Genomic DNA, 25830 nt, shown 5'->3' with positions numbered 1-25830 from the left:
GGCCACATGTCAGTGTCCGTGGACCAGATGGTTTGGGGAGCTCGTATGGATCATTGTCGAGTCCAACTGACGTCAATTTGTTTTGATAATCCATTTTTATTCAGTTTCGCTGTGTCAACTGCCATCCTTCGACATGTTGTGGGCGGTTTGTTTTGCCACTCAGTCCAAATGAGGGGGGTGTGCTGCGGGCCGGAAGTGACGTAAACGCATACCCTCTATTCAGTGATTTTGGGCTTTAACTAAAGTAGCTAAGCGCTACCTAGCTGCTGCTAACTACATCTGTTACAGCACCGAGGTCTCACAGCTCTGCAGTTGCATGAAGACATGTTTATATTATTGATACTGCACTTGAGTAAATGTACTTGCTGACAGTCTGATACTTTTATTTATTTTATTTCAGGTTTCCAGAAGTTTAAAGCACATTTTTATTGTTGAAAGGAAAAATTTTTTTTTTGTCTGATATCAAGTTGAGGATTTTTATATTAATGAATTCCAGTTTCTGTATTTTCTGTCTGTAATTAAGATTCAAATGATATTTTCTTTATTATAACAAATTATTTGGAAAAGTTTAGAGTTTTGTTTGAGTTAATATTTCTTCTGCAGCTGTGAAAACAATACAATGAGTAATATATTATTATCTATATTTAATAATTGATTATTACACATTTTAAGAGTAAAGAACAGTTTGTTGTTAATTCAACCAGCTTCAGTTGAACATTTCACCTCTAATAAACTATTAAATCAGTACTATCAGTTTACTCTGGTTCCATTGTTTTATATATAATATATATAATATAATAAGGTTAGATTCTTTCTGTTGTAACGTCTCATATTTGAAAGCTTGAAGCTTTAACAGGAGCTTTTCAGTGAACATCTGACCTCCGACCGGCAGTAAACGATCTGTGTTGTCGGGTTAAACTCGTCGTGTCACTGACAGGTTTTCAGTTAACGAGGTTGGAATCAGGATCCGCCACCTTCGGGGACTCATTGGCGGTTAATCCGCTGTGATGGCCGACATCTTGGGCTGCCATGTGTCATTATTGCAGTGCGAATATTCCTGCAGCTCATTATGAGCCTGATGTTCATCCACACTGACACAATCATTATGAATAATTATCATCTCTGAGCCACAAAAGTCACATTTTACTTCAAATACGCCTCAAATCTGAAACGTCAGCAATGTTCACTGAAGGAAAGAAAATCTTTCTTTCTGCCTTTGATGATGACAAATCTTCACATGTTCTACCGTTAATGGAGGTTTCACATGTTTTTACTGATCGGCCACTTTGTGTCAGAAGAAAGAAGAACTGTATAATTTAAAATTAAAATGAATAATAAATGAATTAATTAATTAAAAAACAATTTCATATTTATTGAAAACATCAGATTCAATGAGGAGTTTTAACTATTTTATCTTCTGTGTAATAAACAGTTGGTGTAATAAACAGTCGGTGTAATAAACAGTCAGTGTAATACACAGTGTAATAAACAGTCAGTGTAATTAACAGTCTGTATTATAAACAGTCTGTGTAATAAACAGTCAGTATTATAAACAGTCTGTGTTTTAAACAGTCAGTGTAATAAACAGTATTATAAACAGTCTGTGTTTTAAACAGACGGTGTAATAAACAGTCAGTATAATAAACAGTCGGTGTAATGCACAGTCAGTATTATAAACAGTCAGTGTAATAAACAGTCGATGTAATGAACAGTCTGTGTAATAAACAGTCAGTGTAATAAACAGTCAGTGTAATAAACAGTCTGTGTTATCAACAGTCAGTGTCATAAACACACATTGACCCAGGGGTTTTAGCTAACTATAGACCAATCTCTAACCTCCCCTTCCTCTCTAAGATTCTGGAGAAGGTAGTCGCCAAAGAGTTGTATGACTTTCTACATAACAATAGTTTATTTGAGGATTTTCAGTCAGGATTTAGAGTTCATCATAGCACAGAGACAGCTCTGGTTAAAGTTAATAATGACCTTCTGATTGCTTCTGACAATGGACTTGTCTCTGTACTTGTATTATTAGATCTTAGTGCTGCATTTGACACCATTGACCATAATATTCTTTTACAGAGACTTGAGCATCAAATTGGCATTAAAGGAACCGCACTAAGCTGGTTTAAGTCATATTTATCAGATCGTTCGCAGTTTGTGTATGTTAACGATGAATCTTCAATAAATACTACAGTTAGTCATGGAGTTCCACAAGGTTCTGTACTTGGACCAATACTATTTACTTTATATATGCTCCCTTTAGGCAACATTATTAGGAATCACTCCATTAACTTTCACTGTTATGCAGATGATACGCAGTTATATCTATCGATCAAGCCCGATGAAATTAATCAATTATCTAAATTACAAACATGTCTTAAGGACATAAAATCCTGGATGAGCTGCAATTTTCTGATGTTAAACTCAGAAAAAAACGAAATTCTTGTTCTTGGCCCCAAAAACCTTAGAGACTCACTGTCTAAAGATATAGTTACTCTAGATGGCATTAACTTGGCCTCTAGCACCACTGTCAGGAATCTTGGAGTTATCTTTGATCAGGATTTGTCTTTTAACTCCCACATGAAGCAGACCTCTAGGACTGCCTTCTTTCATTTACGTAATATTACAAAAATTAGACACATACTATCACAGACAGATGCAGAAAAACTAATCCATGCATTTGTTACTTCAAGGCTGGATTACTGCAACTCTTTATTATCAGGTTGCCCCAATAAGTCCATGAAGACGCTCCAATTAATTCAGAACGCTGCAGCACGATTACTGACAGGAACTAGAAAAAGAGATCACATCTCTCCTGTACTAGCTTCTCTGCACTGGCTCCCTGTAATATATAGAATACAATTTAAAATCCTCCTCCTCACCTATAAAGCTCTTCATGGTCAGGCCCCTTCATATCTTAAAGAGCTCATAGTACCCTATTACCCCTCTAGAACACTACGTTCTCTGAATGCTGGGCTACTTGTGGTTCCTATAGTCTCTAAAAGTAGAACAGGAGCCAGAGCCTTCAGTTACCAAGCTCCTCTCCTGTGGAACCAGCTTCCAGTTGTGGTTCGGGAGGCAGACACCCTCACCACATTCAAGAGTAGGTTTAAGACATTCCTCTTTGATAAAGCTTATAGTTAGGGCTGGATCAGGTGAGTCCTGAACCATCCCTTAGTTATGCTGCTATAGGCCTAGACTACCGGGGGATTTCCCATGGTGCACTGAGCTCCTCTCTTCCTCTCTCTTTCTGCACTCATTCATGTCCCATTAATGCATGTTACTAACTTCACTTCTTCCCCGGTTCTTGTGCTTTCTCGTCTCGCAGGTTCTTGTCGATCCTGGTGGAGCCTCCTGCCATGGTCCTGCTAGATTGCTATTGCCAATACTGTTGTTGCTGTGCACCTGTCTGTCTGTCTGTCTGTCTGTCTCTCTCTCTCTCTCTCTCTCTTTCACCCCAACTGGTCGAGGCAGACGACCACCCACCTAGAGCCGGAGGATCTGTCCTAGGTTTCTGTCTTTTAACAGGCAGTTTTTCCTTGCCCTTGTCGCCTAGTGCTTGCTCATGGTGGTACTGTTGGGTCTCTGTAAATAATATTATAAGGAGTTCGGTCTAGACCTACTCTATTTGAAAAGTGTCCTGAGATAACTTCTGTTATGAATTGGCGCTATACAGTGTAAAAAACAGTCAGTGTAATCAACAGTCAGTGTAATCAACAGTCAGTGTAATCAACAGTCAGTTTAATGAACAGTCAGTTTAATAAACAGTCAGTGTAATAAACAGTCTGTGTAATAAACAGTCTGTGTAACAAACAGTCTGTGTAATAAACAGTCAGTATTATAAACAGTCGGTGTAATGAACAGTCAGTGTAATAAACAGTCTGTGTAATAAACAGTCGGCATTATAAACAGTCTGTGCAACAAAAAGTCAGTGTAATAAACAGTCAGTGTAATAAACAACAATGGTTAAAGAGGCAGAGCTTAATGAGGCCTGAAACCAGCCTCATGGCACCCACCTTTCACTCACAGAGGCCACGCCCCTTAATTCAGTGTAATATTAATCAATATTATTATAATTAAAGGTGTATAAAAGTATTATGGAGCCTTATGGAGACTGACTCACTGCTGGAGCCTCTAGAGGACGGTAGAGGAACTGCAGCCAAAGACCTTCCTGATAATATTCATAGGAAGGTCTCAGCGTGTCCAGGATCAGGACTGTAGCGTGTTCAGGATCAGGACTGTAGCGTGTTCAGGATCAGGACTGTAGCGTGTTCAGGATCAGGACTGTAGCGTGTAGCGGAGGACTGATGTGAACTGATGTCTCTACACAAGCTGCAGCGTGCGGTTGACAATGCCAATGCTAATTAATTAGCATCTCATTTTCCCGAGTGGGGGTCTGACAGGAAATGGGAGCTGGACCATGATGGTGTCCCCCCTCCTCGCCTGGGAGGCTCCCACTAATTGGGTCAGGATCATTGACTCGTTCAGGCTCAGGGGACAGATCCTGGAAGAGGAGGAGGAGGAGGAGAAGGAGGAGGAGGAGGATGAAGCTGAGGTGAAGCGACAGCGCCCACAGCTGATCTGAGATCATCTGTAAACGTCTGAACTGAAGACATCAACAGATTCAACTGTAAATATTATTACAGTTATTACATTAAATATGATTTATTTACAATATTAATGAACTGAAAGGAAACTGTAGATTTTTAAATGTTCTGTTTGAATGTAAAATGTTCCTCATGAGTTCAGTTACCAAAACTAAAAGGACTTATAGTGCAGAACAGCTCAATTCAGAATATATCACATATTATTATGTTTTACTTTAATGCTTTCTATCATATTTTATTTTAGAGGGTAATGATTTGATTTGTAATGATCTGTTTTCTGTAACAATAAAAGAATAAAAATGTGTTTTTATTTTAAACGTATTCATTGTTTAACTGATATTTGAACAAATATGAACACATTAACACAATTCATAGATCATTATTTAATAACTACTGAGACTAAATAAACTATAATGACTATATCAGTTATTGATTGCTGGAGTAGAGCAATATCTATCCTTATTATTCATATTCACACAATATTCTTGCTATTTATTTCTACCTATTTCATATAAATCTAAATTGTAAAATAAGGTCATAGGCTGCGAATAACAAAGATGATATAAAAACGTACAGAAACGGCTGTTTGCTGATGTTAATAATGGAAAGATTTTCTTTTAGGATTTAAACGTTGAACCCTAACCCTCTTAGATACCAGTACGAGCAATACAGTTGTGTGTTTGTACAGTGATAATAAAGTTGTGTGTTTGTACAGTGATAATAAAGTTGTGTGTTTGTACAGTAAACAGTGAGCTCCAGTAGCTAGCCATGCTGTTAGATAGCTAGCCATTCAATTCAATTAAATTCAGTTTTATTTGTATAGCACCAATTTGTAACAGAAGTTATCTCAGGACACTTTTCAAATAGAGCAGGTCTAGACTGAACTCCTTATAACATTATAGACCCAACATGAGCAAGACCTTGGCGACGGCGGCAAGGAAAAACTTCCTTCCATGCTGTTAGCTAGCTAGCTAACTAATGAATCTTCGCTCTGTGTGGCTAAAAGTTGAAGATTGATTGACAGGTTAATGTCAGGATATTATTGGTTGAAGTCAGTTAGTTCATGCTGATGTAAACACGCATCACATTTAGTTAACAGGAAGACACAATGACTGGATTTTATATAAAAATACAAAAATTGTGAATTGTTTGTCACACATTAGTAAATAGGGGATCAATATAATTGAGGATGTGATCTTAAAGGGTTAAGATGACAGTTTTCATTTCATCTGGACTCTAAAGATGAGACAGGAAACATTACACACATTAAATATGAATGCTCATTGGAGGTCAGAGTGGCATACCCTGCCACAGCTACAACCATCTGTGTCCTGACTGTTTGTACACAAACTGATGTTGTAAATTGTTCTAAATAAATAAATTTTTCACATTAACCATCAGCATCAACATTGTGACTATCTCCGCCCACCTGATTGACTCTAAACCTACGAGGAACGTGTCCCCGCCCGTCCGAGGTCACAGCAGAGGTTTGTTTGTGCTGTCGAAGGTCGGCCAGACGTGGAGCCTGAAATCTGAAGCCTGTGGATGTTTTGTGGCAAGCGGCAGGAGGAAGAAATAGAACGGCTAAGTGAAGGTACACTTCAGAGAGTCTGCTCTCCCTCACCGCAGCGTCACAATGCCAGTACACAACACAGCCACATATTGAAGCCAGACCCCCACAGGCCGAGAGCCGGTTCCACACCGAGCCACAACAAAGACCTGCAAACTTCACAGAGTCCATCATGAGCTGGAGCCTCAGCCAGGACTGAAATAAGACCGCTGAGCACAGACCAGGACCATAAAAAACTACAATCCAAATCTGACTTCATCTGGGCGACCAGGACTCAGAAAACACTGCAGAGTTTCTGCTGATCCTCTAACAGCCAAGATCACACTGCAGGACTGCCTGAGGACCAGACTGAGGACTGAAAAACATACAAGTACTACAGAACAACTCTGAACAACAACACTAAACAACAACACTTTTAGATTCTATCGCTCCTATAAAAAGGAAATTATTAAAACATAGGAGACTAGCACCTTGGTATAACCACCAAACCTGCCAATTAAAGCAAAAAGCAAGGAAAGCTCAAAGGAAATGGCGCTCTTCCAAATTAAATATTAAACCTATAGAAAGGCCCTCCGTAATGCCAGAGGAGCCTATTACTCAACACTAATAGAAGAAAATAAGAATAACCCTAGGTTCCTCTTCAGCACTGTAGCTAGGCTGACAGAGAGTCGCAGCTCTATTGAGCCACATATCCCCATAAACTTAAGTAGCAATGACTTTTTGAGCTTCTTTTATAATAAAATTATTACTATTAGAGACAAAATTAATAAGCAAATGCCCTCAACAGGTATCACTGGCTCTCCAGGTTCAGGAACTTTAGCTAATGTAAACTCAGCTATATATTTAGACTGTTTTTCTGCTATCAATCTTCATCAGTTAACTTCAATAATTTCTTCAACAAAGCCATCAACCTGTCTGTTGGACCCAATCCCAACTAGGCTGCTTAAAGAAGTCGTTCCCTTAATTGGCACTTCTTTACTGGATATGATTAATCTTTCTTTATTATCAGGATATGTACCACAGTCCTTTAAAGTAGCTGTAATTAAACCCCTTCTTAAAAAGCCCACTCTTGACCCAGGGGTTTTAGCCAACTATAGACCGATCTCTAGCCTCCCCTTCCTCTCTAAGATTCTGGAGAAAGTAGTTGCCAAACAGTTGTGTGACTTTTTACATAACAATAGTTTATTTGAGGATTTTCGGTCAGGAATTAGAGTTCATCACAGCACAGAGACAGTTCTGGTTAAAGTTAATAATGACCTTCTGATTGCTTCTGACAATGGACCGCACAAAGCTGGTTTAAGTCATATTTATCAGATCGTTCTCAGTTTGTACATGTTAACGATGAATCTTCCATAAATACGACAGTTAGTCATGGAGTTCCACAAGGTTCTGTACTTGGACCAATACTATTTACTTTATATATGCTCCTTTAGGCAACATTATTAGGGATCACTCCATTAACTTTCATTGCTATGCAGATGATACACAGTTATATCTATCGATCAAGCCCGATGAAATTAATCAATTATCTAAATGACAAACATGTCTTAAGGACATCAAATTCTGAATAAGCTGCAATTTTCTGATGTTAAACTCAGAAAAAACCTAAATTCTTCTACTTGGCCCCAAAAACCTCACTCAAAGACTCACTGTCTAAAGATATAGTCACTCCAGATGGGATTACCTTGGCCTCTAGCACCACTGTCAGGAATCTTGTAGTTATCTTTGATCAGGATTTGTCATTTAATTCCCACATAAAGCAGACCTCCAGGACTGCCTTCTTTCATTTACGTAATATTACACTGAAGGCCCTGGCTCCTTTTCTACTTTTAGAGACTATAGGAACCACAAGTAGCCCAGCAATCAGAGAACGTAGTGTTCTAGTGGGGTAATAGGGTACTATGAGCTCTTTAAGATATGAAGGGGCCTGACCATGAAGAGCTTTATAGGTGAGGAGGAGGATTTCAAATTCTATTCTACATTTTACAAGGATATTACCCCTCTAGAACACTACCTTCTCTGAATGCTGGGCTACTTGTGGTTCCTATAGTCTCTAAAAGTAGAACAGGAGCCAGAGCCTTCAGTTACCAAGCTCCTCTCCTGTGGAACCAGCTTCCAGTTGTGGTTCAGGAGGCAGACACCCTCACCACATTCAAGAGTAGGCTTAAGACATTCCTCTTTGATAAAGCTTATAGTTAGGGCTGGATCAGGTGAGTCCTGAACCATCCCTTAGTTATGCTGCTATAGGCCTAGACTCTCGGGGGGATTTCCCATGGTGCACTGAGCTCCTCCCTTCCTCTCTCTTTCTGCACTCATTCATGTCCCATTAATGCATGTTACTAACTTCACTTCTTCCCCGGAGTTCTTGTGCTTTCTCGTCTCGCAGGTTCTTGTCGATCCTGGTGGAGCCTCCTGTCTGTCTCTCTCTCTCTCTCTCTCTCTCTCTCTCTCTCTCTCTCTCTTTCACCCCAACAGGTCGAGACAGACGACCACCCACCTAGAGCCGGAGGATCTGTCCTAGGTTTTTGCCTTTTAACAGGCAGTTTTTCCTTGCCCTTGTCTCCAAGTGCTTGCTCATGGTGGTACTGTTGGGTCTCTGTAAATAATGTTATAAAGAGTTCGGTCTAGACCTGCTCTATTTGAAAAGTGTCCTGAGATAACTTCTGTTATGAATTGGCGCTATACAAATAAAATTGAATTGAATTGAACTCTGTATGCTAGCTTAGCTTAGCACAAAGACTGGAAGCAGAGGGAAATTAGCCCAAGCTAACTTTAAGCTATCTGGACCTAGAAGCCATATGAATCTATAAGCCACCTCGGAGCTAACTAGAACTAAAGGCTAGCTTTTAGCTAAGTGGAACGAGAAGCTAACTCTAAGCTAACTGTACATTAGCTGCTGTTAGCTAGTTAGCTCATGCAGCTAACATTAGCTGCAAGTTATATTGATAGCAATGAAGCTAGCCACCAAAAGCAACCACAAACTCTGTGATATAAAAGTTTTCTTTAATAGAACAAATGTTTGAGTAAAATCAATCATTTTATTATTATTGGAATCTTTTTCTTTTGCCACCTGTTTTAACAAAGAGTCCATTAAGAGATTAAAACATGAATCCGACTGGAGGAAACTTTAATCCTCTGATATCGTTTTACAGTCGACATGCTTACGTAACCTTCGTCTCCTGTTTCATTCATCCTCTGAAAGTTGGAACGTGCCGAGGTTAACAGGCAGTTAATATCTGAGCGGGTCCACCGCTGCCTTTTACACTGATTAGTTCTTCTATTTTTCCAAACTCACTCGTCGTCCTGTGTACAGAGGCACACAGCAGGTTCACACAGCGGGTTGAACTGAGAGGACAGATACTGGCTGTAAACTGCAGCAACAGAAAACGCACGAGAGCAGAGAGGAAATAAATTGGTTCCTGTTACATCATCACGCTCGACTTTTTATAAAGTTATTACTATATTATTATTAAACATGATGTGAAAAATACGGAAGACCAATTCTGACAAATAGAGTAACAAATAGATTAAAAGTTTTGCATTATTAAAAATAAAAAAATACTCACTTTAAGTTACAATATTGTCTATGTGTCATCATCTGTAATATGAATAATAATAATAATTATTAATATTACAGACACAAAGAGCTGCTCTCATAAAAACCCCTCCTCGTACTTTAAAGGGGATCTCTGAGGGTTTTTTACCTTTAATTTGACTTTTATGTTGAAATGTTGTTGCTAATATGATAGATGCTAACATGCTAACATGCTAACATACACACACACATATATATATATATATATAACAGATATTGTTATATGCGGGGTTAATGTTTTATTGTGCACTGTCCCTGCTCAAATAAAATAAATAATAATAATAATATCAGATGACTGTAATACTGCAGACAGACCAGGATCCACACTGACAGACCAGGGGCCACACTGACAGACCAGGAGCCACACTGACAGACACTGACAGACCAGGGGCCACACTGACAGACCAGGGGCCACACTGACAGACCAGGAGCCACACTGACAGACACTGACAGACCAGGGTCCACACTGACAGATCAGGGCCCACACTGACAGACACTGACAGACCAGGGGCCACACTGACAGACCAGGAGCCACACTGACAGACACTGACAGACCAGGGGCCACACTGACAGACCAGGAGCCACACTGACAGAGACTGACAGACCAGGGTCCACACTGACAGATCAGGGCCCACACTGACAGACACTGACAGACCAGGGCCCACACTGACAGACCAGGAGCCACACTGACAGACACTGACAGACCAGGGGCCACACTGACAGACCAGGAGCCACACTGACAGACCAGGGGCCACACTGACAGACCAGGAGCCACACTGACAGACACTGACAGACCAGGGGCCACACTGACAGACCAGGGGCCACACTGACAGACCAGGAGCCACACTGACAGACACTGACAGACCAGGGGCCACACTGACAGACCAGGAGCCACACTGACAGACACTGACAGACCAGGGTCCACACTGACAGATCAGGGCCCACACTGACAGACACTGACAGACCAGGGGCCACACTGACAGACCAGGAGCCACACTGACAGACACTGACAGACCAGGGGCCACACTGACAGACCAGGAGCCACACTGACAGACCAGGAGCCACACTGACAGACACTGACAGACCAGGGGCCACACTGACAGACCAGGAGCCACACTGACAGACACTGACAGACCAGGGTCCACACTGACAGATCAGGGCCCACACTGACAGACACTGACAGACCAGGGGCCACACTGACAGACCAGGAGCCACACTGACAGACACTGACAGACCAGGGGCCACACTGACAGACCAGGGCCACACTGACATTAAGTCTGATTGTTAAAATGATAAAAATACAGAAACAAGAATCTCTGATCAATATTCACAGGAAATAAACTTCCTGCAGTTATTGTGTTCACTGTTATTGATCAATACTCAATTACGCAGTGATAGACAGGTTGGAACCAGTTATTCTCTCTCTCTCTCTCTCTCTCTCTCTCTCTCTCTCTGTCTGTCTCTGTCTCTCTCTCTCTCTCTCTCTCTCTCTGTCTGTCTGTCTCTGTCTGTCTCTCTCTCTCTCTCTCTCTCTCTGTCTCTCTTCCTCTCTCTTCTCTTTCTCTCAATTCAAATTCAAATTCAAAATGGGCTTTATTAGCATGAAAGTTTTTTAAAAAACAATATTACCAAAGCAAAGTATTCAAATACAATACACTAAATCAAATATATATACATTATGAACATTATATTAGTTATATACAGTGTGTGTGTGTGTGTGTGTGTGTGTGTGTGTGTGTGTGTGCCTCGATCACTCACTGTCCCTCAGGTTGTGGCATGTTAATACATACTGGGCAGCAAGGTGTGCCTGCTCTCCTTCTCCAGGAGTATTTTTAATTTGGAGAGGTCGTTCAGCTCTTTGAAATCTGGAACCAAAGAGCTGAACTTAAATAAATGTTTCTAGTATTATTTAATGTTGTACATTGTAGGAAAAAGTGCATCTCTGTCTCAACCTCACCTGTCCAACAGTGACCACGTTTTCTGTTTTCTTTTGGTTGCCATGATGTTTTGTGTCTTCCTGTTTGGATTGGCGGTTTGTGGTCACTGAGCCTGTACTTGGTTAGGATCTGTCTCTGCTTTCTATCTCTGACAGTAGAGAGATATTCTGATCATTCATAATCTCTTTTAAGGGCAAGATAACATTCCAATCTACTTTGGCTTTTAGTTGTTTCTTCCCAATGGTCCAGATAGCTTTCTTTACATTGTGCTATCATTTACTCTGATTACTGTTTGTAGAGCAGTGTTGTTGTGAGGCTGGTCAGAGTGTGTCTGAGAGGGGGCAGTTAGCCTCAGTACCAACTGACATAGGGGACTCTTTTCTGGGCTCAGCTCTTGGGTTTGGAGGCCTTTGGAGTGGAGGGTGTCTCTGGGGCTGGATTTCAGGTGGTTAAAAAAGTTGAGCGTTCTCTTCTGAATGTTAATTATCTACATGCATTTGTTGTTGTGTTTCTGTGTACGTGTAAAATGTATCTGCAGAATTCTGCATGTAGAGATTCTGTTGGATGTTTGTCCCAACGGGTAAAGCTCTGATGACTGAGTGGACCCCATACTTCACTGCCGTACAGCGCAATGGGCTGGATGACACTATCAAATATTTTAAGCCAGATTTTTATTGGAATATGGAAATTATAAAATTTGCTCTTAAGTGCATATAGAGCTCTTTGAGCTTTTTCTCTCTCTGTCTCTCTCTCTCTCTCTCTGTCTGTACGTCTCTTTCTCTGTCTCTCTCTCTCTGTCTGTCTCTCTGTCTCTCTGCCTGTCTCTCTCTCTGCCCGTCTGTCGGCTGTGGGCTGATTGTTTTCCTCGTTGGGTCTCAGCCGTCAGATAATCTGTGATCAAGAGAAACTTTTCCATGAGAGCGACGATCAGGATTTCAAACATCTCATCAGACACTTTTGAGAAAGAGTGCAATCTTCCAGCAGGAGATTAAAGGAGGAATTACAACATAATCTTAAATAATCCGAAGAGCACGGACGGAGTTATTCTGAGGGCCGAACACACTGTCAATCAACACCCGGATTACAGATAAAATTAGCACGAAAACTTGCTGTTAATTTGAGCTGGAGGTCTGTGAGCTGATTAAACTCTGATTAAACTCATAATAGAGTTCATATCTGACAGGAACAGATTACAAACTGAACACTATTAAACTGTCTTATTGTACACAAAGGGCCAAACTGACCTCATCAGTTCCTCAACTAAAATAGGTTACACACTTCATTATTAAAGATATTACGTCCAAATGAAATGTTTTTATAAAGCACATTTAAAAACCTCGTGGACCAGAACAGGAAGAGGAAATCAGGACCAAACTCTCACAGCTCATATGGACTAATAAACAACATCTGATCTGAGGGGGCCCACTGCTCCACAGTCAGGAACCCTGAGACCTGAAGGACCTGGGTGTAAGGGGGTCAGGAGGTCTGTGATATGGGAGGGTCCAGACCACGAAGGGATTTTTAGACAAACAGGAGAACCTTAAAATCAGTTCTGAACCGTCCTGGGGAAAGAGGCCACAACGGGTGTAATGTGGTATTGTTCCTGTCCAGGATCCGGGCTGCAGGCGAGTCCAGATAGGAGGATACGAAGGTGACTTCATCAGAAAGAAAACCACCAGTTCTACACCAACCCTGGACCGGATCTACTGTCTCAGAGGTTCTGGAGGACCACCTGGAGGCCTCCGAGCTCGATTCCTCTGGTGGTATTTTCCATTTAAAATCTTCAGATTGTTTATTATTGATTATTAAACAGAACTGATCAAGTTTCAGGTCAGAAAACAGATATTAGCATGCTAACATGAGCTCTGTCAGTGTTAGAAGCTGTAAATATCTATGACAACTCATCTTCATCAAACTACTTAGTCACACTGATGTTAGCACATGGCTAACTTGAATTGAAATATCTTTAATGTCCCCAAGGGGCAATTTGGTTCACAACAGGTAGCCAACACATACACATTCGCACAAAAACACATAAAAACATGAAATGATGAATATATATATATATATATATATATATAAAAATAAAAAATAAAAAGTGAAAAAATGTACTGTGACATGGACAGGAATGGAAGATGACCTATAGTTTGTTGAGAAACCCAACAGCTGATGGTACAAATGATCTCAAGTTAGCATATGGCTAAGTTAACACAAGGCTAAGTTAGCACAAGGCTAAGTTAGCACAAGGCTAAGTTAGCACATGGTTAAGTTAGCACAAGTCTGAAGTGATGAAGCTGATGTCCCTGAACAGATCTGAGGTCAGACTCTGATCGCCTCCTGCAGCGAGGAACATCAAAGATGACGTCCTCTTGTTTATATGGGGGGGGGTGTACCAGATACATAAATGGCTGCGAGCGAGGTACCTTTGCATACAAACACTCTCTCTGTGTCTCCCCCAGCACAGATAAGAGAGGAGCAGAGGGAGCAGAGGGGGAGGAGATCTCCCCTCCTGCAGGAATTCAAAGCTGCCTGGATTTAATTTGCATCGAGAGGAAGGATAGCGCGGTGCGAGGCACTGGTTGGAGCGCGCTCAGTGAGGCGGCGTGCCCGGCAGCTCTGCCAGAGAGGACAGTCTGGGGGCCACCTGCCCCCCCCACCTCCCTAATCCAGCAGTGTTTGATTGGAGCGTCAGGAACGTCCTCTGCCTTTGATGTGCGTTTGTCCCGTGGACACAACATTAAAGAGCCGGTTCAATTCACAGAGCGTTACCTTCTTCTAAGGGTTGCAAATGTGCTTAAATATGCCCTTTAATGGTGTGTTTCCTCCAACCGGGAGCTCAATAAATTAGTTCCCCCCTGTGAGGAGAGGCCGCGGCGCTCGCCAGCTCTCATTGGCTGCTGAGTGGCGGTGAGGAACAGCGGTTCATTTATCTGTTGTTCTTTAGTCTGAGACAGGAAGACGTTTTAATACGAGCCAGAGTTGAACTCAGTTCTCTCTCACACACACAATACAATATATAATACCTCAAATAATATTTCATATAATATATATTACTCAAATAAAACAGACAGAAGCTAACAGACAGGAGCTAACAGACAGGAGTAACAGACAGAAGCTAACAGACAGAAGCTAACAGACAGGAGTAACAGACAGAAGCTAACAGACAGGAGTAACAGACAGAAGCTAACAGACAGGAGCTAAGCGAGGCTAACAGACAGGAGTAACAGACAGAAGCTAACAGACAGGAGCTAAGTGAGGCTAACAGACAGGAGTAACAGACAGAAGCTAACAGACAGGAGCTAAGCGAGGCTAACAGACTGTAATGAGGATGCTAATTGGATCCTCCAGCAGCAGCAGTGTTTCTGTCCCTCAGCTGAGGCTGACAGGACGGACTTGAAGCTCTCACAGGAATTAACATAATTGTTGCCTGACACACGCTGACATGATGCTAATTAGCATGTTCTCGTTCTTGTGTTGGCGCCGATGAATAATTGAAATCAACAGTTTTTGGCCTTTTTCACAGAAACAGAGGAAGTGCCCAAAAACATCAAGAGAATCACAGCAGATCTCTTCAACATGTGACCCTGAATGCCTCGGGTGGTGTTCAGGGTTTCTTTTTGTTTTTATAATTTTTTTTTTGGGGGGGGGTTATTGCCTTTAATTGACAGTGACAGCATAGGATGACACAGTCGAACCCACAGCTGCTGCAGGAAGGACTCAGTCTAACTGACCCAGCTGAGCTACAGTTAGTAACAGCTAATAGAGTATCTGTCTGTCTGTCTGTCTGTCTGTCTATCTCAGATATCACAAGAACCCTTTCTGTCTCTGTGTGAGTGTGTAAGCAACACTAGCTAATGTTAGCTTATAAATGGAGTCTGCTAACGTCTACAAACAGCTGACATCCACCACAACACAACGACCGCAAACACTTATTAGATACAGACAGACGCTAACAGACGCTAACAGGCAGACGCTAACAGACGAAGTAGAAGGTAAAATGGTAAATGAACTGTTCCTATATAGCACATTTCTAGTCTTTCGACCACTCAATGCACTGTACACTACGAACACACTCACACATTCACATTCATGTTAAGTTCTCTGATGATGAACTCACTGGTCCCATCTGCTGTGGTTGGACACTTGAAGCCACCATGTTGTTTCTACAGTAGCCCAGAAGGGACAAACCAAACAATGGCTTTCTTCTTCATTGAGGTGCTGCAACCTGCTGTATTGGAGATCATTCACCGTTGACCTTTACACACACCTGAATGTGTTACACAATAAAACAATAAACTAATGATTAAACTAAATTAATATAAATGATCTGTAATCTATAAATAAATGAGACCCAAACATTTTATTGGCCTGAAGAAGAAGAAGAAGAAGAGTAAATGTTGCAGCTGTTTAAGTTTAAAAGTTAAAATGTATAAAAGACGCATCAGAAGATCTGACCCCGGATCAGAAACAACAGACAGATGAAACATGAGTTACACAGTGATGTTCACTTCACGTTCATCTTTAAATCCTCTTAAATCTTAAAGGAAGCGGCGGCGGCGAGCGCCGATGATTAAACCGCCGCTGTCACACAAATCAAAGATCTATTAAAGATTAGAGGAAGAGACGATGTCCCACTCTGCTCCTTTATTCACGCTCTTAATGAAAACAGAAGATAAGCTCTCGCCACTCCATGCAGCCACATCACAGCCGCACGTAACATGACCTAATCTGATCAAAGGTACGGTTCAACACGGCAGCAACGCTAACAACACACTAACAACAAGCTAACAACACAGACTGTCATATTGCAGGGTGGTCCTGGTGTTTCTTTATCTCAGTGTTACTAAAAGGCCGTAATCACGGTTCCACTCTTTAATTGTGAAAAAATGGTCTTTGATAGGACAAAGACATCACATGACCAGGACATCCTGCGTCCAGGTGCTGCTGGAGAAGATCACTCCAGTGGTTTATAGTAATCAGGAGAATCCAGGCACTGCTTCCTTGTTTCCAGTCTCACATTTAACCTCCAAACAGGAAGAGAACCAGTTGCATGTGTTGGGAACCGTTGCAGTGGAAACCAGGGAGGGAGGTGTAAAAGGTTTTCTTCCCCAGAGAGAACAGAACCATATCCACCGGGACACCTCATCTGGTCCTGCAGGAGCTCAAAGCAGATATTCAATTCAACTTTATTTGTATAGAGCCAATTCATAACAGAAGTTATCTCAGGACACTTTTCAAATAGAGCAGGTCTAGACCGAACTCTTGAAAACATTAATTACAGAGACCCAACAGTACCACCATGAGCAAGACCTTGGAGACAAGGGCAAGGAAAAACTGCCTGTTAAAAGGCAGAAACCTAGGACAGATCTTTCGGCTCTAGGTGGGTGGTCATCTGTCTCGACCAGTTGGGGTGAGAGAGAGAGAGAGAGAGAGCGAGAGACAGACAGACAGACAGACAGGTGCACAGCAACAACAGTATTGGCAATGGCAATCTAGCAGGACCATGGCAGGAGGCTCCACCAGAATCGATAAGAACCTGCGAGACGAGAAAGCACAAGAACTCCGGGGAAGAAGTGAAGTTAGTGACATGCATTAATGGGACATGAATGAGTGCAGAAAGAGAGAGGAAGAGAGGAGCTCAGTGCACCATGGGAAATCCCCCGATAGTCTAGGCCTATAGCAGCATAACTAAGGGATGGTTCAGGACTCACCTGATCCAGCCCTAACTATAAGCTTTATCAAAGAGGAATGTCTTAAGCCTACTCTTGAATGTGGTGAGGGTGTCTGCCTCCCGAACCACAACTGGAAGCTGGTTCCACAGGAGAGGAGCTTGGTAACTGAAGGCTCTGGCTCCTGTTCTACTTTTAGAGACTATAGGAACCACAAGTAGCCCAGTATTCAGAGAACGTAGTGTTCTAGTGGGGTAATAGGGTACTATGAGCTCTTTAAGATATGAAGGGGCCTGATGAAGAGCTTTATAGGTGAGGAGGAGGATTTTAAATTCTATTCTACATTTTACAGGGAGCCAATGCAGAGAAGCTAGTACAGGAGAGATGTGATCTCTTTTTCTAGTTCCTGTCAGTACTCGTGCTGCAGCGTTCTGAATTAATTGGAGCGTTTTAATGGACTTATTGGGGCAACCTGATAATAAAGAGTTGCAGTAATCCAGCCTTGAAGTAACAAATGCATGGATTAGTTTTTCTGCATCTGTCTGTGATAGTATGTGTCTAATTTTTGTAATATTACGTACATGAAGAAGGCAGTCCTAGAGGTCTGCTTTAAGTGGGAGTTAAATGACAAATCCTGATCAAAGATAACTCCAAGATTCCTGACAGTGGTGCTAGAGGCCAAGTTAATGCCATCTAGAGTAACTATATCTTTAGACAGTGAGTCTCTAAGGTTTTTGGGGCCAAGAACAAGAATTTCGTTTTTTTCTAAGTTTAACATCAGAAAATTGCTGCTCATCCAGGATTTTATGTCCCTAAGACATGTTTGTAATTTAGATAATTGATTAATTTCATCGGGCTTGATTGATAGATATAACTGCGTATCATCTGCATAACAGTGAAAGTTAATGGAGTTATTCCTAATAATGTTGCCTAAAGGGAGCATATATAAAGTAAATAGTATTGGTCCAAGTACAGAACCTTGTGGAACTCCATGACGAACTGTAGTATTTATTGAAGATTCATCGTTAACATCTACAAACTGCGAGCGATCTGATAAATATGATTTAAACCAGCTTAGTGCGGTTCCTTTAATGCCAATTTGATGCTCAAGTCTCTGTAAAAGAATATTATGGTCAATGGTGTCAAATGCATCACTAAGATCTAAGATCTTATAAGATACCTGGTTAGAAACAGGACAGAAACTAAACTTCAATCCACAGATTCAGATAGAAGATTGAACACACGAGTGTATTTTGAGTGGGCTGAGTCACAAGTTCGCTGTGACCGGCAAGACGTCACTGAAGCCTGCTTAGACCAGAGTCTGGAAAGCCGGCTACGGAATTAACTAAAGGTTCAGTGTCCTTGTTGGTTGTTCTGATTCACAATCATTACTGCTGTTCACAAGTTGTAATCAATACAGCGATATCAGAAACAAATATACAGATTATAATCAATACAGTAATTTCAGAAACAGATACACATTATAATCAATACAGTAATATCAGAAACAGATATAAACATTATAATCAATACAGTAATATCAGAAACAGACACACATTATAATCAATATAGTAATATCAGAAACAAATATACAGATTATAATCAATACAGTAATATCAGAAACAGATACACATTATAATCAATACAGTAATATCAGAAACAGATACACATTATAATCAATACAGTAATATCAGAAACAGATACACCTTATAATCAATACAGTAATATCAGAAACAGATAGACATTATAATCAATACAGTAATATCAGAAACAGATATACACATTATAATCAATACAGTTATATCAGAAACCAGGAAAACCTTTCGTGAGCCAAAAAAATGTTTTTAGAGAACAGTTTTTGGTTCTTTTTCCACATTGTTGAACAATCAGAAGTTATAAATGAGATCAATAAAAACAGGTATTGATAAAGTAATAATTGATCCTGTGACAATGAGGCCGATTGATTTCTTGTCTCTCTGTGGATAAAAGTCCAGTTTCTGAAGAGCAGAATGAGAAAGAAGTTGATTTGAAAGTCTCACTGAGCTGCTTCTCATTTACAGAATGAAAAAGAATAAGAAATAAATGACTTTTTTCTTCATAAAGGATGTTGAGTGTCTTATTTTGACTGAAGTCATTAATATTTAAATATGCAGCTACAGAGCGCTCGCTGCCATTTCTGCCTTTTATACGTCTGCGTTGGCCTCTTAAATTAAACATTAATTACTCGTCTTCATAAAGGAACAATACGCCGCTGAAGCATTCTGCTTTTGCCAAGTTAATTATTTCCAATTTGCAACAAAATATGTGTGAACGTGTCAAACTGCTGTTTCACAGAGATTTACAGAAAACAGAGAAAGTTGTTCATAAAGCGGAGAGAGTTTCATCACGTCTGCCCTCAGAGGAACTTTAATTTGAAGGAATGTTTGTGATCGTCTTCCTCTGGACTTTACAGTTATTCTTATTATTGGACAGAAAATCCAGAGCAGGAAAACACTGAACAAAAGTGGCTCATTCTTATTTATTATTATACTTTAATCACTGTCCATGCTCTTCATATTATAACATATTTAATCCTTCATTTCAGAATAAAGTTGTATTTTATGTAACAGTGATCGATGATTTCTGAAGTTTGCATAAAAAGAGTTTTGAGTGTGTATTATAATATATATATAATATGTATAATACATCATATATGTGATATATATCACTGGTTGTGTTTTATGGGCGATTTTTGTCATTTTATTTATTTAGTTTAATGTCTGAGGAAAATCAACATTAAAGGTTCATTTCTGTGAAACAGTAACAAGGTGATCCACAGCGGCTCCACCCAGGACTCTGACTCTGTGGTCCCCCTTCAGTCTGTGGAGCTCTGAACCTCCAGTTGGGCTTTATGGTCATCTCCATGTTGGTGTTTGGCAGCCAGCAGAGATCACATACAGCAAGTTGAGCTGCTCTAATTGGCTGCTCTTGGTATGGAAACAATGGCGGCTCAACTGGTCTGTTGTTCCTGTCTGTTACTGGTTGCACCTAGTTGTTCCTTGTTGTTCATTGTTGCTCCTGTCTGTTACTGGTTGTACCTAGTTGTACCTGGTTGTTCCTGGTTGTCCCTTATTGTTCCTGGTTGTTCCTGGATGTTCCTGAAGCTTCCAGTTGGGCTTTATGGTCGTCTCCATGTTGGCGCTTTGTTTTTTTTGTTTGCAAACAATGGCGGCTCTCCTGTTCACACAGGATCTGGTATTCCAGATAAATAGTAAAATGTGGTTGTGAACAGATTTGAGGAGAGAAATAGTCAACAACAGAATCTGGATCCATATCTGATCAGCACTGTTTGACAGTTTGATCTGAGTTTGGTGCGTTGAGCTGGACCGACTCACTGAGAATGAGCTGTCAATCACAAGGTAGCCCCGCCCTAAAGCATACCCTGCTTTATGGTCTATTTTACTCTAAATGGGACCATCAGTTACTAAATGAACATCATCCTGTATGGAAGAAGACTGTAAGTAGAGACTGAGACCAGAAACTCATCAGGAAACTGTTTACTGAGATAATACATCTCCATAAGACTTTTTGGTGAGTTTTATGAACTGTGTGGGTTTCAAGGTGAGTTAACAAGGTGATTAACATTAGTCTTAGTTCAGTAAAAGACAGAAACTCAACATTTGGTGAGTTTGTTTTCTTCATTGCACAAAGCAGACTCGCTGAATATAATAACTTTATTTATAAAGCACAGTTTACAAACAGAGTTTACAAAGTGCTTTGAGAGACGAAGCAAAATGAAAGCGGTGATACACAAAAATATAATTAAATATATAAACAATGAATACCAAAAATACAGTAATAAGAGCAGAGCCAATAAAAAAAAAATATATAAATAGAAGTTTTTATTATTATAGAGTTTGAATAAGTCACTGGTTCTCCTCAGGCAGGTCGTTCCACAGCCGAAAGGTCCTGATGGCAAAAGCACAGCTACCTTTACATTTAACTTTGGATGAGTCAGAAGGACCCACCTCAGGACCGAGGCTGCGGACTGGGTCATCAGGGGTCAACAGTTCTGCTCTGTAGTAAAAGTGATTAATAAAATCTTAAAATCAATTCTAAAACCTACAGATGGAGATGGAGGAGAAGGGTTGATGTTGTCTGTTAGAACCAGTTCGAACCCAATATATGACCAGTTACCAGTTGTTAGGTTATCGCCCAACCAGTCCACATAGTCACAGAGCAGTCAGGTTAATAATATTAATTAATAATAATTAATTTGTCATGTCTTTCAGAAGTCATCGTTGATGTCTGGTTTCACCCGGGCCTCGAACATGAAGGACAGGAAACTGGACCATGTGCTGAACTGGATCCACCTCAGCAGACCCCCAAAGTCTGGACCTGCAAGAGACCTGAACCCTCAGACAACGTACTCAGACTAAGCTCTCAGTAAATTATAAATCAGTGAACACATTCAGGAAGTTCTGTTCTTAAAATGAAATCATTTTCATTGTTTTAAGTGTCTGAAAGGTGAATGTGGAACCGAACAGCTGTCTCATCCATTAAATTCAATTTCAATTCAATTCAATTCAATTTTATTTGTATAGCGCCAATTCATAACAGAAGTTATCTCAGGACACTTTTCAAATAGAGCAGGTCTAGACCAAACTCTTGAAAACATTATTTACAGAGACCCAACAGTACCACCATGAGCAAGACCTTGGAGACAAGGGCAAGGAAAAACTGCCTGTTAAAAGGCAGAAACCTAGGACAGATCCTCCGGCTCTATTAAAGCGTTCTGATGTTTTGATTGGTGGGTTCTTCAGCTACAAACATGTATTTATTTTATCCATCAATGTGGGTCAGAGAACTTCTCTTTCTTGTTCCTCCTGAGGGAGTTTTGGGCTGCTCCTCTGATTCTCTGCTGTAATCAGCAGGAAGTAATCAGCCACCGTTAGCTTAAGACGGATTTCAAGTGCTCAGGTCAGAGGCTTTGGACGATTACATCCTGCAGGATCAGGATGGGTCACACAGGACACAGTGAGCCCTGAGACCACAGACTGTCCAGAACCAGCTCCAACAATCAGTTCAGGTACCATCAGAACCACCAGAGCTCCAGAACCAGATCCAACAAACACTTCAGTCACTTCCAAACTGGTCCAATTTTCCTCAGGTTCCTTCTGGATTAGATTTAATTATTCCAACATGTGTAATTTCTGCCACTAAGGGGTCTCTAACATCCAAACTAACAAAACAGGAAGTGTGATCGTGGGATCATGGGAGTTGTTTTCTTCACCAGCATTGGCATCATTGCAGTCAGCTTCTCCCGGTTAGGATTCCTTCAGTGTTCATGGTTCAGGAGGTTTCTACCGGAAGCCCAATTATCCACAGAGGTCTCCTCTTCTCCAAAACAAACAGACCCGCTGATTAAAACCACTAAACACACTGAATAAAGCAGTTTCACCTTAAAAATCACTGCTTCTCCCACGCTGTTGGACAGACAAAGGACGTCCCAGAAGGACTGCGAGCCAAGCTAATGCTAACGTTAGTTAATCACTGACGCAGGCACAACGTGGATATAAAGTTCTAGATTTTATACACTGTTTAATGATTATAGATTATTGATTTAGAAGCTGTGGATGGTCTCTTTTACTTCATTTATTTTCTTTTTATTACAGATGTTCACTCCGGTTCCAGGCCTTTAAAGTGTCTGTTTAGTTCCTGTTTGTGGTATCGGAGGTCAACAACAAAAACACTATTTCATGGTTTCTTCAGAGACACCAGAGTGACCCCCGACACTGAGACAGATCTGACCTCCGCCCGTCTGCAGGTCCTGCTGGCTCTGCAGCGTTCACCCAGAGACAAAGACGTGTTTTGAGAGAAGTGTTGCAGGTTAGTGGCTCCTCGCGCTGTAGTGGACTCATTATTTTCTAGCCCCGGGCGCCGTTTCGTCATCATGGTGCGGTTGTTGTTTCAGTGGTCTCGCTGGTTGTTGTGGAGTCTGTTTTTTCAGAATGTTTGTCGGAGCGAAGAGCAGCGAGTTGCTCACACAATCAATTAATGATGAGAGAGGGATGCAAGCGCTGATGTCTTTGTCGCAGCGGCGAGTTGATAAAACCCAGCAGCCTTTAACACGACGCTACTGTCTGTTTTTGTTTCTTCTACAGAGGCCGGAGGGTGAGGAGGTTTGAGGAGGGAGGACTTTGGACTGTTATTTGCTTTTAACTCACTCAAACCAGACACACGCTCAGATATTCAGACATGCATGAAAAATTCATAACCACTTATTCAAACTTCTCTTCATTATTTCAACAATGTCAAAGTTTGATCCGCCTCCGGGGGAACTTTAAAGCCTCAGAGAGTTTCCTTTAATCGATGGAGAAACGAACAGAGAATCTCATGAATGTTTTTATTTTTTAGTTTGTTCGACTGTGACAATATTTTCAATGATGGTTTATTGAGTCTGTTTTAACCTTCGGTGTTACAGGACACTACGAACATGAAGGTCAACTACAAAAACCAACTAAATACAGTTGAACTGTTATTGATTACTACAAACCATCAACTCAAAGTCAAGATATTTACACTTCAGCTCCGGATATCTGAAACAGGATTCTGACAAGAAAATTTTTGTTAAGATGTTTTAAATGTGCTGACATCAAATATTTCTAATATATAATTCTGACTAATCAGAATGACACCAAAGAAAATCCTGACTAACTTTTGGATGTTTGTAATTAAAAATTTCAGAAAGTAATGAGAGCTTAAAATACATTAATGCTAACATAAAACATTAAGCATAAAGAAGAAAATGTATATTATTAAAGTTAAACTCATTATTATAAAGAAGAATCAAATATTATGAATATAATGTAAATTCCTCAGAATTAAACTCTTTTGTCATTAGACTGCTGTGTGTGTGGATCCCGCCTAACAGTCAAAATAAGATAACAGTATTTATAAAATGTGTTTATTTATGATGATTTTTATGATGTTTCCTGAATATCTGACGTGTGATATTAAAGTCTGATGTTATTGTTCCCTCAGACTGGATATTGTGCTTCCTTTGTGTTATCTGAAACTACAATGAGTCACATCTGACAGCTGCAGCCTCTTTGTTTCCCACCAGCGAACCACCAGGACCTGGTCTGAGACCTGACCTCCAGCAGCTCCTGTTTCTGTTTGTGTTTGTGTTCCCGCGGTGAGGACGGCGGCGTCTGGTCCCTCAGGTATCAGACAACCTCCGAACGGCGAGTCGGTGAAAGGTGAGAGTCGGTCTGCGTCAACCGCTGCTGCAGCTGATATCTTCAACAGAAACACACTGAGGATGATGATACTGAGGGGATGGGACGAAGGGCAGCAGCTGAGTAAATACCGTCACCCTCCTCTGCTTCCCATCAGCCACCTCTGCGTCCCATCAGCCACCTCTCCGACCGCTGTGATAACGGCTCAGATCTGATTTCTTTTGTTGAAGTGTTACATGATGAGAGAACTGATACGACAACTGAACTAGTCCGTCGCAGCTGCTGGAAACTTTATTTTGTTGTTGGCGACTTCCGTTGGCTGCTGCAGCCTCACGAACCTCAGAACTACTTTAAGTACATGTTCAGCATTCAGTGTGCGTTAATGCTCAGGTTATGTAATGACATTATTACTTTAACAATTTGTTTTCATCTTAGCTTCATCACAAACTGAATCAATCAGATACTGATCAATGATCAATATCAAAACTTCTGTAGTTTTTATATAAATCTGACAGTTACAGAACATAGACACATTGTTGGTGCTGCGTTCACTGACTCATGAGAACCAGTGGTTTGGTGCTGCATTCACTGACTGACTGTGGGAATATTCATTTTGTTCCAGACTTTCAGGTTCTGGTTCAGGTTCAGGTCTCATCTGTGTCGGTGCGAAAGGACACGCTGGTGGTGATGATGATGATGATGGTTGATTATTAATGAAAATCTGTTCTCACGCCTTCATCAGCTGTGAACTGCTAATGATCCAGAACAGTTTATTTCACTGAACCAGGACCAGATTCTGATCTCGTCTGAGGGTCTACAATCTGACAACAGTTCTGCCCCTGAAAATCCTGTAAAGCAGTTTTTCTCACAAGATTTTTTTTATTTCTATTTAGTTTTATTGTACATTTTTAATAAAGTTAACACATAAAAAAATTCAAATTAATTTTTATTATATGTTTTCAGTAACAATTTGAATCAACTTCAACATATTTAAAAACTAGAGAAATAATCTAGAAAATATGAATATGTATTTAACATCAAATGAAGATACAAAGTGAAAGCCTGTGAGATACACTGTGGTTTCAGCTCACTAAGGTTAGCTTGCTTGCTAACATTATAACCAACAAAATCCTGACCAAGTGGATATGTCTTGCATTCTGTGTAAATTTCCCCTTGGGGATGAATACATCTATCTATCTATCTATCTATCTATCTATCTATCTATCTATCTA

General features: G+C 40.6%; 1 protein-coding gene across 1 annotated transcript in view; it reads left to right on the top strand.

Moving 5' to 3' along the window:
- The first annotated feature begins 1752 nt into the window (after positions 1-1752).
- Positions 1753-25830, top strand: part of LOC127365076 (uncharacterized) — an 80994-nt gene continuing 56916 nt past the window's right edge. The window contains exon 1 of the mRNA XM_051402808.1: positions 1753-2722. Coding sequence (XP_051258768.1) covers positions 2251-2722 — 472 coding nt within the window. The 5' untranslated portion in view covers positions 1753-2250. The remainder of the gene's footprint in view (positions 2723-25830) is intronic.

This window comes from Dicentrarchus labrax, unplaced genomic scaffold (genome assembly GCF_905237075.1).
Source record: "Dicentrarchus labrax unplaced genomic scaffold, dlabrax2021, whole genome shotgun sequence".
Classification (NCBI taxonomy): Eukaryota; Metazoa; Chordata; class Actinopteri; family Moronidae; genus Dicentrarchus; species Dicentrarchus labrax.
This window is presented reverse-complemented; position numbering and strand designations above follow the sequence as displayed.